Here is a 12,653-nt window from a genome sequence, read left to right on the forward strand (position 1 = left end):
GAAATTCACCAAGAACACCATGCAGGCTCAGCACTTAGCTCTCATAACAAAGTATAACCCTCCTACAAATCCACAGTTAACTGCAGCCTGTAGTTAAGAACAGCCATGATGAGAAAAATCAGCACCTGAAGTAAGACATGATCCTTCAGCTGTCTCCAGCATGGGGCACATGGCATGTATTAGATAAGAACTGATTCTATGCTGGCATGCAGGCAAGAAAAACCTCCATTAAACAGCAAAATTACTATATTTTTAATTAAAATGTTTGAAATTAAAACATTTCTAAGGAATAATGAAAATCAGACCCTGTTCTTTCATGTTACCAGTTTCTTCTTTTATACTTTCCCTCTTCCCTATCTTAGAACTGGGAGGCCTGATTAATTCAGAAGAATAAACAGGGTAAGACTCAGCCTAGTAGGAATTAGAAGGAGCAGACCCTCTTGAGCTTTCTTCTAACTCCTGCTATGAGAGAAATTTTATATCCCCTCCTCTTGCACCCTGAAATTCCTCATTGTTCCTGAAGAAAAAGCAAAAATCTGATAGTTCTATAGCAGCTTCAACTACTCTTCCTTGGGAGGCAGAACAAAAGAGGCATAACTAATAAGTGTGATTTTTGGGGCATAGATGTGGAAGATACCGAGTCATTTGAGGTTAGGAGACTACATTTAGCTCCAGCTGAGGAGACAAGAGTTGGCAGAGCTGAGGTCAGTGACATCTCAGTTCTGCTTTAAGTATTAGCACAGGTACAGTCCTTTGTTTTTAAGTGTTGGAAATGGCAGAACAGGAGAAAATTTTGCTTCAGTTGACATGAATCAGAAAATACTATGGAGATATTTGCTCTTGATATGCTGATCTCAAACTGAAGTTATGAGCTTGGTGCAGAAATGACTGGGTGAGGTTCTTTGGCCTGAGATATACAGGAGGCCAGATTAGATTATAAGAATGTTATCATAGTCCTCCCTTCTGTCCTTAAAGTAAATGAATTAGAGGACTGGACCAAGCTTATTCTGTAACTTGTAGATTCCTAAAAATGGCCATGAGGTGTTGAAGAGAAGCTGATTTCCAGTACGAAGGTGCGATTTGGGATTAAAACTCTTCTACTGCTATCTAGACCTAGCTTCCTGGTTCTGCCCTACCAATGCGTTACTCTTAAAGAAGTTAGAAATGTCTTGAGAAAAATATGGAACAACTAGGATATAAAACTCCTGAATTGCTAGCTGGTGGCTGATACTGGATGTGAGGGAGAAAAAAAACTCCTGCCTCCAGTGATGAATTTAGCCCTTACAAGTTGGAGTTGTGCAAGAACACATTTGAAGTGCTATTTGCTCATGGTATTCTGGAGTCCCCTCCTCCCTGAAGCCAGGGTTCGATATTCCTCTGTGCACTCTCCCTCCAGTTGGCTTTGGCAGGCTCTCACATACAATTTTTTTCATGTGTCTAGGACCAGGACACCAGAACAAGTTAATAGTTACACAGCATAACTGAAGTCCAGTTCTGGGTGGAAGGTGGCAACCATCAGCATATGGTATTTCTGCCTTGCTCTGGTAATTAACATGGAATGTTTTCAGAGCTTGTAGCCTGTTTCTGGCACTCAGTGCAAGCATATTGCTCAGCTCTATAAACACAGAATCATAGAATGGTTTGGGTTGGAAAAGACCTTAAAGAACATCTAGATCCAACCCCACTGCCACGGGTATGGACACCTTCCACGGGTATGGACACCTTCCACTAGACCAGGTTGCTCAAAGCACCATAGTTCCAGGGAGGGGGCAACCACAGCTTCCCTGGACAACCTGTTCCAGAGTATCAACACTCTCATAGTGAGGAATTTTTCCTTCATGTCTAATCTAAATCTACCCCCTTCCAGTTTAAAGTCATTACACCTTGCCCTATTGCTACATGCCTCTGTAAAAAGTCCCACCTCAGCTTTCTTGTAGGCCCCTTCAGGAATCTATTCAAAGCTGCTCATTTGAAATCTACATAACACCAACCTCGCAATCATTGTATCAGGACTCAGTGTCTAGCTGGCTACAGTTACAGAAAAAAGATTTGTAAGAAAACTAGGGCAGAAAAGTATCAGGAAAAGGTTTGAAAAGTTAGTACTTGCCCTCCATTCACTTCAAGAAATAGCTGGAGCTAAGCCTGCCAGAATTGTCATCTACAAGTTTTAAAATAGAAGTAAGAGTACTTTGAAAACAACAACATTCTTCAAATTAATTACTTGTGCTATTTATTAAATTTCTGGGGTTTGAGCAGTTAGGAGTCACACATGCAACCTTCTATCTCCAAACATGCAGATGTTCTCAGAAAATAACAGTGATTTCCTCATTATCCCAGTAGTACCAGAGCTTCAGAAGAATGCCAAACAGAACAACTGGTCAGCAAATTGAACCATCAACATCAAGCATGGCATAGCTGAAGCTCTCCTAAGATACAAATCACAACAAAAACAGCAACAGAATTAGCAACAACACACCTAAAACAGCTGTCAGGGAACCTATGTCTACAAGGCTAATCAGCTTTTTATATACACACACGCAGAGAGCATTATTATATAATACAGATTTTGTTATATATTCTATTAAATTTCTAATAGAATATATAGTTCCTGATCTATGCAAATGCATATCTAATTCATTATATATTGAACATATTTAATTATTTTTACTTTGTAGACAAGATTTAATTTTAATTCATAAAAATAAAAACTATTTTAGAGATGAATGGTGAAATGCAGAAATCTAAATCAATCTGTGAGGCATTTGTGCACAACCTCAGAACAGATCCCAGTGCTTCCAAATCTATAATCATAGCTACAAGGCCTTTTCCCTTGGTCCTTTGACATGTAGATATTTAGCCTTTTTTGAAAGCTGAGACAGGCATCTGCTTCAGAATGAATAAATACTTGTATTGTATCAGTAACAGAGATGTCCTGTGTAACTTATCTTGCAAAACACAGCACAAATGCCCAAAGTTCCTGCTTCTTTCCATGCTTATTGATCCAAGCTGAGCGACACAGTGATGCTTGGACTACTGAGGCAAGGGGCCACTTCACCAGCACCAAATACAGCCTCACACACACTGTATAATGCCAGCTGTTGTAAAGTGCTTGTTGTTATAACCATATAAACATGTCCACATTAAATGGGATGTCTGCCATCACTTGACCCAAATTTATTTGGTAGCGGCTGCAGTCTAAAATAGCCCCTCATGATGATAAAGATGAAGATACTATAAAAGGCTTCTTGGTGCCAGACTTCAAACTAGCACAGGCAATGAAGTGCAGCATCTTCTTGCTGCACTTTGATTGAAAAGCAAATCTTTTTTAGCTCTGCTTGTGCAGTATTTACCTCCACTGCTGTGAATTCTGTTGCCTTTACAGGATGTAAGTGAGCTTAACCTGACTCCATCAGACAAAAGGCTTTCTACAGTCCCCATCATAGTGAGGATAAACTCTCAGGTTGGGATCATTCAGATCTCTACCATGTTTCTCAGGTATCTTCCTAGATAAAGCTCAAGCCCCTGGAATTGTTTTACACTCAAATCTTGTGTCAGCTGTGAGAAAGCTGATTCCCGGCCCGTTTCATCTGCTTGGAGCCTACCAGCCCTGGAGAGCATGATGTGCATTGTCACTGCTGGGACACAGCTCTGAGTGTGCCTGCAGTAAGATCTGCCTCAGGCTTTCATCTGCCTCACACAAAATCCCATACCCTGAACTCTTGACAGGCAGTTGGTGTTTAAGCATTTTGCATGCAGAAAAAAAATCAGGACAAGTGCTGAAATTATGAAACAGTATTCTGGATTCTCTCTGTGATGTTCAGGGAATATAAATTCACCATGGGTAAAATATTTATTTTATTCAGTGTCTGACCAGTAAGTAAAATTTTTCACACTTTTCTCACCAATAGTTTTTTCTCGTTTGAAACAATATAAGCACCCCCTATAGACCAAAATCTGTACTAAGTACATTTTAAAAACTTATTTATTTTCATTGTTTTTTTAGCAGTAAAAAACTCCATCAAGCTTGATCTTGGCGTAAACATACTGGTTAACAGTCAACGTAACTTCACCTTCACACACAGCATGTAGATTCCTCTCTTTTCCTTCATGGAAAAAAGAAATGTTATTTTGTTGCCTTGATGGAGCCCTCAAAGTCCACTAAAGGCTGAGAGGCAGCCAGTCTTTTGAGAAGAGAAATGTAAATAAAATGCTTGAATCAAGTCAGGTTTGAAGAACTGAATTTCTACAGAGGAGCACAGAGGAAGGAGAGAAGAAAGTGACCATGCATTTTTGTCCAGTTATGCACTGTGAGGGCAGGATAAAGGGGAACAACAAAAAAGATGCCAGAACTGTACAATAGTTCCATGGCCACCAGGTACTCAGCTCTCTCACCTCCACAAACCTTGCCTGATGCCAGCAGGCACTTCGGGGGTGGGCTGTGAGTCCTCCCATGAAAGGGAAACAAACAGATGCACTCTGTTCATGTTGCCCTTTTGCAAACTCCATACCTGGAGTGTATCTTATTATTTCAAGTCCCAGTATCTCTACAGTAGTGTGCTTTATGTTTTAGCTAATGATCTACATTAATACTTTTTTACTTTTAAAAATATATAGGTGATTGGAATGATTTTTTGTACCTGTTTCACCAACAAATATGTCAGTTTGTGACTGACTTGGAAAAAAAGAAGAGTAAGAAGTTTGCCCACAAAGCTTCTACTGAAGTACTAGTTTCTCTTTTGGCCACATATAGCAAATAATTCCCTATGTATGCCAGCAAAACTTTTCTGTTTATTTCTCTGTATTATGCAAAGTTACATATGAACTGGGCATCCCTCATTTCCCTTGCTTATGTGGAGACAACATGAGGCAACAGCCTCCCACTGGCAACCTCCACAAATCAACAAAACAGCACATACTCCAGATGAAAACTGTTACGGTTCACCCTAAAATAGACATAAGCTCATCAGAACAGAACTGATGCCCATGCTAGCATCCAAACAGCTGGCACACAATGTCAGCTTACCTGGTCTACCTTTCTACCTCTGGTTTCCAAACTCAGGTACAGATAAGCAGAATGCTCTAAAATAAAAATGGTCAGACAAACTTGTGGTAACTGCATTCTTTGAAGAAAGAAAGGTCTCTACTTACCCCCCCAAAAATACTACTTTTCCACAAAACCTTTGTCTTAAGCACCTAATCACTACCTCCCATGCTGTTGTCTATGAACCTGCCTTGATGTCCAACCCAGTTTCACTGCACCATCAAATAATAGTCTTTTCAAGTGATGTATGTAAATGCTTGCTATGTAAGTAGCGTACGAACTCAGTGGGACTTAGGAAGTCCATTCTCCCAAAACAGATCTTATTTCACACATATTTGTTACATTCACCACCTGAGAGAAAACACATTAAATGCTTCAAGTGTCTGAGCTACCATGATATCAACAAATCAGTTTTCATCACCAAACTGTGCAGCTACTGACCTTCCTCATCTTGGGGTAAACAGCTTCCAACATACTTTAGATGCCTCTTCCTGGAGCTGTGTATTTTCTTCCTTTTTGTGTCCTGATGTGCCAGCTCTTTTTATGCTCTGTGAAAATCTGCTTTGTCATTTAGAAGTCATCATCTTAACTCTGCAGGACATTGGTGACACCACTCTGCTTTATTTCTTCTGCTTCAGAGATTATCTAGAGTACAACTGAGGAGCATCAAACTACAATGCCATGCAGCACATTTTTCCACAGTCAGAACATCATCTGAATAGATGCCTACAAGGTCAGATAAAAGGAACTTAAATGATCAAAATCTGCTACTAAGCTACCCTCAAACAGCCTGGATCTGTGTCTTGGCACTCACTGAAACAGTGTGGTATGCAAAGCTAGACCTGCCTCAGCTGAATACACTGGCAAGTTAAGAAAACTTCTGCACCAAAGTACAGGTCAGGCAATCAGCTTCTCCCACAATATGCTGAGAACTAGTTTCTAGATCAGCTTAAGCTGATGTGGTATGTGAAAACCAGAAATGTTCCAGTATTTCACTCAGACATAGCTGCATTTAGCTCTTACTTTGACAGCCGGCAAATATCAGGGTATCTCAAATCCAGGTGTGATTTTTTGGGAATTGGACTACAACAAAGTGTTAGTTTGCCTAATTCTTGAGTTTGTTTTGCTTTGGATCTGTTCCCTGTAGCTCACTTGTGAGCAGGGAATTTGAGTAGCATAAAAAAGATTTGAGATGGAAGCTTAAAGGTTTTCCCCTTACCAGCTGAATCTGCTGCAGATGTTCCACCACTGGTCAAGTCCTCAGTATTAATTGACTGCAGATCTGTGTAGGAGGGAGCAATGCTAGGGCTGCTGGTGTCCTCTGAGTTTGTTGTCCAGCTGCTCTCTGAAGCATGGGCTTGCCTCTCTGAAGAGTTGGAGGAGGGGGAAGTCCATCTAGGTGCTTTTGATGGAGATACTGGATGCAGAGAAAAAAAAAACAAGTATTGGTTAGAGACTTACAGCATAATCTTCCAGAAGATCACAATTATTCCACAGACACTCTATCAGTGTACCTCAACACTGTAAATACAAATACCAACATCCACAGCAACACAATTATTTTATAATAAAACACAGAGCAACTTAACTAGTGCCTGACGCTGTTACCCTCCATCACTACTCAGCTCTCTGCCTTAGATCCTACAATGGTGGCATCTCTATATTTTCCTGTTGTTCAAGTATTGCAGAAGCTGTGACTCTTCAGAACAGGCAGATTTCATGTTTCTGCCACTGCTGACAAGATCTGAGTATTTGCATTAGGCAACAGAGTGGAGTTTTTACAGAATCACAGAATTTTTTTAAAGTTTTCAAATTACACTTAATTAAGCATTCACTATCTGTGACACCCACTCAAATATAGTTGTCATCTCAGGAATTCTCCCCGTGGGAGGAGGAGTATAAAAATAAATTGAAATTGACCTATTGATGTGTACTATAAATGGCTTTTGTTTCTGAACATGCAGGATAGAGTCCCCAAATCTGAATAAAATGTGTAACATTTCTGCTCAGTGTAGGCCAAAAATCCTGTTCTGCTCACCTGCCAGACCTGCATGTTAAACAGTGAAGTCCTGCTTAACCAACATCCAGGGTTCAGAACACAATCTTATACATTCAGTGCTATGAATTTGTAATGTCTGCTCTCTGCATTGCGTACTCTTTGCCCACAATATCACTCAAATCTTAGGAAGAATGGGTGACTCTAGTAAGGAAATAAAAAAAGTGCTAAAAAAAAAAATGTTCTCCTCCTCAACTAAGGAAAGTTTTAATGATAGAGACTAATTCTAATTTAATGTCAGCATAATAAATGTTCTAAGTTAGTACTTCTATGTTTACCTTTTAAATCAACAAAGGTCTCTATGCACCCCAAATCTTGCAGTTACAGAACAACTACTGACACAGAGGTTCTCTTCTCAGCATGTAATACAGATACTTTTGCTGAGCCAAAAAAAAAAAAAAATCAATCTCAAAAAGCAAGCCAAGCAAAAGTAAACATGTACACATATTTAGATCCCTCTTCAGACACTCCTGCTGCTCTTCAAATTCCTGGAGGTGTTGAAACCAAATTCCTAAATGAGGCAGTATTTTTCCTAGAAATCTGGAATTTGGTCTCTAATGTCAATAGATGCAGTCATGGCCTTTCAGCTACAGAAATTTCTCAGAAATCTGTTAACATTGAAAGATCAGTGCCAGAATTGCTTTTAACATGCAAATCTTGCAGCATGCTTAGGACACTGAAAATCAACTTGTTTCCCAAACTGAAAAATGTATCTTTCCACAGGCATTTTACTTTTCTTGGCATGTTTGTACCTAATACAATGCATCAGGTTTTAATATGCAGATTTACCTTTAAGCATTTGTTTCTCTTTGATATTTTGAAGACTGTTTCTTGATACCTACCTTTTATTACCATCAACTTCTTAGCATCATTTCCTTCCCTATCAAACAGGATCTCAGATTTTTCTGATTTTAGCACAGCAACACAGTCAGTCTAGTTTTCAGCTGCTGATCTTGTGTTGCATGTACTTCCTGTTTTCAGACAGGACAGCACCAAATGGTTAAATTGAGATTTGCCTTACTGTGGGACAGCCTCTCAAGGGACATAGTAGGAGTCCAAGTTCCTCAAGCCATTTGAAACCAGACAATGCTCTTGGGAAGAAGTAGGGGGTGAAGGGGGCTGTGCTGTGTGGAATAGATGATGTAATAGATCTTGCTTTGCTCTAATTTTGGTGCTTTGCTGAATACCTCATTGGATTCAAGAGTGCAGCTAACACCAATAAAATATGAGATTGTGAGCAGCAGACCCATTGTACAACAAATGCAAATGTTATGTCACTGGCTGGCTGTGATCATTTACAGATTATGTAACATTTGTGATAGGAACATTTGGGTGAGCCAAAAAAAATTTAATCCTTCACTTCTGCCATATCAGTTTGACAAGTTTGACTAGTCTGAGAGTAACTATGAGAAAAAGAGAATTTCTTCTTTTCCCAGCAAAAAGAAAATGAGGAAGCTGGGCACCACAATGCATAATTTTTGTGACTAAATATTTCTGTGGCCTCACTCAAGAGTTACTGCTTCCCAGGGAGAAATCCACATGATTTGGCAGCTGTCAGTTATCTATGCATAACCTGAAAAGCAGAAGTATTTTGAAATAAAGATTTTGCCTAGCTTTTTTTCTGCCTGAACCTGGTAGAAGAGTTTACAAGAATTTCCTGAATAAAGATAATTGCCCTATGAGGCTCACAATGTATGCTTTTCATTTCTGTACCTCAAGTTTTGACCTTTATTCTCACCTTCTGAATTCTTTGCTTGTGTTTTCAACCCTGTTTCTTGCTATCACAGTTCCCCTAATTTCTACATCTTCACTTCTTCCAGGACAACAAGGGTCCAGCATTAGCCTTGGATTTATTTTAAATGTATTTCTTAAAGGATAACCACTATACAGCATTTGTCTTTAAATTAGTATTTCTTTAGACTGTGAGCACTTAGGACAAACATTTGCTTTCAGAGAAACCTGTGGAAAAATACTGTAGCCTTCGGGTCAGAGTAAGACAGCATCTCTCCCTCCTAGGGTTCAACCTCTCTGCTCTCACAGCACTGTGGAAATGCCACTTTGTAAGCCCTTTTCACAATGTGTTTCCAGGCACCCTGGCCATCAGCCTGGTTAATTAGTCAGCTATGCAGCTGCTTCAGCATGGACAGACATACAGATGATTTCCTAAGAGTGCTGGAGCCCCAACAGGAACGCGGCCAAGGGTGCTGCGCATTCAGGACGTTGCTCTTCACAGCTGCCTGCACGGGAAACAGATTTCAAACGTCTCCATCCTTCTCACACCGATCTGTCTGTCCACACTTGGCCTTTATACTCTTCCCCCATCCCCCATCTGGCTATTCACTATTATTCTTATGCAGGCTGTTTGCTACTGGAAATGAATAGCTCCTGTCACTATGGGCTTTCCCCTGAGAGTGTCAGCAAACCGTGGTTGTAACACAAAGTCCCCAGCTTTGCTGCCACCCGTAGAAAAACGACGTGACCTGCAGATTAATTGAAAACAACAAGGCTGAGGTTTATCCTACCTCTTGCTGTCAAACACCCTTCAGAGTAGAGGGTAAGAGACAAAGAGCTGCCATCTCGTCTGCTCCATGACTTTCACTTTAGAGGCCATCAGCTGCACTGGTCTGGCCATTTATAATACAGGGTCCAGAACAGGAGTGGGACTAGCTCATCAATAAGTAATTTTAAAAACTAACATCACCTTCTTAGTGTTCCTATATAGTTAAGGAATGACAGCATCCCACTCAAGAAGTACATGGAGTACATCCTGATGTGACTGCAAGGGGAGCCATCCTCCTCCATGAACCTCAGTCAGATGCTGTAAATTAGAGTGTAAATACCTTCCCAGTGGCATAGATCACTCAGGACAAGTCTTCTCGGTAAAGTCTTCTCTGATCACCTCTCTTGAATATCCTAGACCTATGCCTACAACCTAGTGTTCCCTGAGACTGAAAACACAAACCAAGGGGTGGTGCTTTTGCTCAGCACATACCTTAAGACGGGGCCATAGCCCTTTAAGGATGGGAAATGACATATTAAACAACTAAATTAGCTTCATGGAAGTCTCTTTGTTATGGCTAGCTTTATTTAGGCTGAGCAAAGACTTTTTTTTGCCATTTATTAAGAAGGTGCACTTGAGAGTTTCTCAGTCAACAAGGACATCGCAACATGAGGAAGGAAATACAGTGTCACAGCAACCAACAGCTCCATTTGAGAAATATGTGGCTGTATGAACCTGCACGAGTAAGGATCAGCTAATCACAAAGTTAAAAAATAGAGGTTTAGCACAAAGTTAAAAAATAGAGGTTTACAGTTGTGGATGCTCTTCCTTCTCTTATCACCAGGATTAGTAAGTATTTACAAGAACAACAACCAAGAAATATATTTAAACATAGGAAGACCTTAAGCAGTCTTTTTTTGCCTCAAGATTCACTCACTTCTCCTACACAAGGTCTAACTACTGTCTCAAATGGACTAGTCTGTAGCAGCATAAAAAGAGCAGCTGGAAAACTATTGGGTTTTACCCAAAACTCAGCCCAAAGTTACCAACCCAAGTTTTCTGACAGAAATATTATAGATGTCACAGGGAGCGTTTGAGGGACACAGTGAGCAGAGTATACTTGGAACTTGGAACTCTAAACTGCTGTCATAACTAGAACTAATAAGTGGAATCATTAAGAGAGAATCTCAATTTAAACATGAAAAAGTAAGCTAAAGTTCAATTACTCCACAGCCTCCTGCATGTAGATACAGAATTCAATTTTTACAGAAAAGCTAGAAGCTTATATAGCTATATCAGTTAATATATGATGAGGAGGCAAGCCAGAGGCTTTGCATGCACATTTAAAGTATGCAAAAAAGAACCTCTACATTTGAAGAAAAGTGCACACAGTCCTGGAATTAGAGTCAACTTTGTTGTCTTTGTAATTCTTCAGCTGCTAAATCGTAGCATAAAAGGTCAGCAGAAAGTAGTGATGGGCACTGGCACACTAGCTGTTGGTCTCAGTGAGCTTCTGCAGAAAACATATAGGTACCATATGGGGACTATGCACAAATAAAGACAATGATCACAGTCACCATTCTTTCAGTTCCAGACTACAGAGACAGAAATGGATCAAACTTTTTAGATGTCTATACCTATATATAAGAAATGTCACTACTGAAAATGTCACTATACTATTTTCCCATTAATGCATTTTGGCAGTCTCCAGGGTCAAGACATAGGTGAAAGGAATCATAGAAGCCTTTAATTTTCTTTACAACAAATAATACGTTCAGTTTATACTGCTAGCTCAACCCAGAACAAAATTATGAGCCCTTTTTGAAACTCTGATGGCATTCTGCTAAAATACAGTACAAACCAGTCAAAGTTCAATCTTTGAGAAACCAAAGAGCAAGGAAGAAATCCAGTAGGCTCTTACTGTGTTCTGTTACATTACTAGAATGGACCTTTTTATGCACTTGCCTCACCTGCTTGTGGGTGGGTTGATGGAGCACTGGTCCATGGTGCATCTTCAAACTGCACCCAAGCACTGATGGATGACGACAAATTAGTGCTGGGACACACATTGTTCCCAAGCACAGCAGAATCCACCTTGGATTTGTCAGCTGCATCTTCCAGCTCCGTGTGAGAGAGATCTTGAAATTCTCCATCTGCGTTGTGCTTCTCTTCTGAGGAGGTGTCCAAGGAAGAAAAACATTGCTTCAGAGGCTTCTCAGTGCTTCCTAAAATAGAGATAAAATACAAAGGTTAGTAGGATCAGCATTTATTAACTCTTTTTTTTTTTTAATGAAATATCTAACATTTGCCATTAAATGTAGGCAGAAAACTGTCTTTCACCTGATGTAGTTTTTAGCCTTACACTAGGCATAGTTTTGCACTCAATTATAGTAGGGAAGACTTACTCCATGGTCAGTTGGATACTGCCTTGAATCTTGAAGGACAGATCCAAACCCTGGAATATCTATGCTAGGGAAATCCCATCCTAAGAGAGCATTTTACATTTTGGCCAAAATTATCCTACTATGTAGGGGTAGCAGGAGATAAATCAACCTCTGGAAATACTGCTTGCACTGCAAAGATAGGCTCTGTGATAACAGGTGTATGGCATTAGTTGGTCTAATTGGAACAATTAAGGTCTCACAAAGTTCAAAGAAGATCAGAGATAGTTTACCTCGTGGGTTAACAGGGAGGAGCAGCTCATCAGTGAAGGACACCCATTCAGATTGGCGGGAGGCAATGACGCTAGTCAGAGACGTCATATTCGCAGCAGGCTGCTCATCTTCACTTGGGGATTTTAAGGAGGAAGCAGGCAGTGAAGATGACCCAATAGAGGGAAAAGCCTTCTTTGCACTTTCTTTTCAAGTGCTGTTAAGATAAGAAAGGAGTAAACAAATGTATTTTAGAAAATAAAATGGGAGAAACGAGCGCCACCATTTTAATAATACAGAATTGTAAACCAATGATGTACCACAGACATGGTACTGTCAAAGTGCTGCCACCTTTGAGATAGGAATGTCACATGTGTCTAGAGCAGGGCTACATTTGAGCAACTC

The 12,653-nt window shown here is 40.1% G+C and overlaps 1 protein-coding gene across 1 annotated transcript in view; it reads right to left on the minus strand.

Moving 5' to 3' along the window:
* The window catches only part of STON2 (stonin 2), a 55,098-nt gene extending 42,739 nt beyond the window's left edge, over positions 1-12,359 (minus strand). The window contains exons 1-3 of the mRNA XM_009993924.1: positions 12,272-12,359; positions 11,568-11,822; positions 6,261-6,458 (exon numbers count right to left, since the gene is read on the minus strand). Of these exons, the coding sequence (XP_009992226.1) occupies positions 6,261-6,458; positions 11,568-11,822; positions 12,272-12,359 (541 nt within the window). The remainder of the gene's footprint in view (positions 1-6,260; positions 6,459-11,567; positions 11,823-12,271) is intronic.
* Positions 12,360-12,653: the final 294 nt, after the last annotated feature.

This window comes from Chaetura pelagica, unplaced genomic scaffold (assembly GCF_000747805.2).
Source record: "Chaetura pelagica isolate M959 unplaced genomic scaffold, ChaPel_1.0 scaffold11, whole genome shotgun sequence".
Classification (NCBI taxonomy): Eukaryota; Metazoa; Chordata; class Aves; order Apodiformes; family Apodidae; genus Chaetura; species Chaetura pelagica.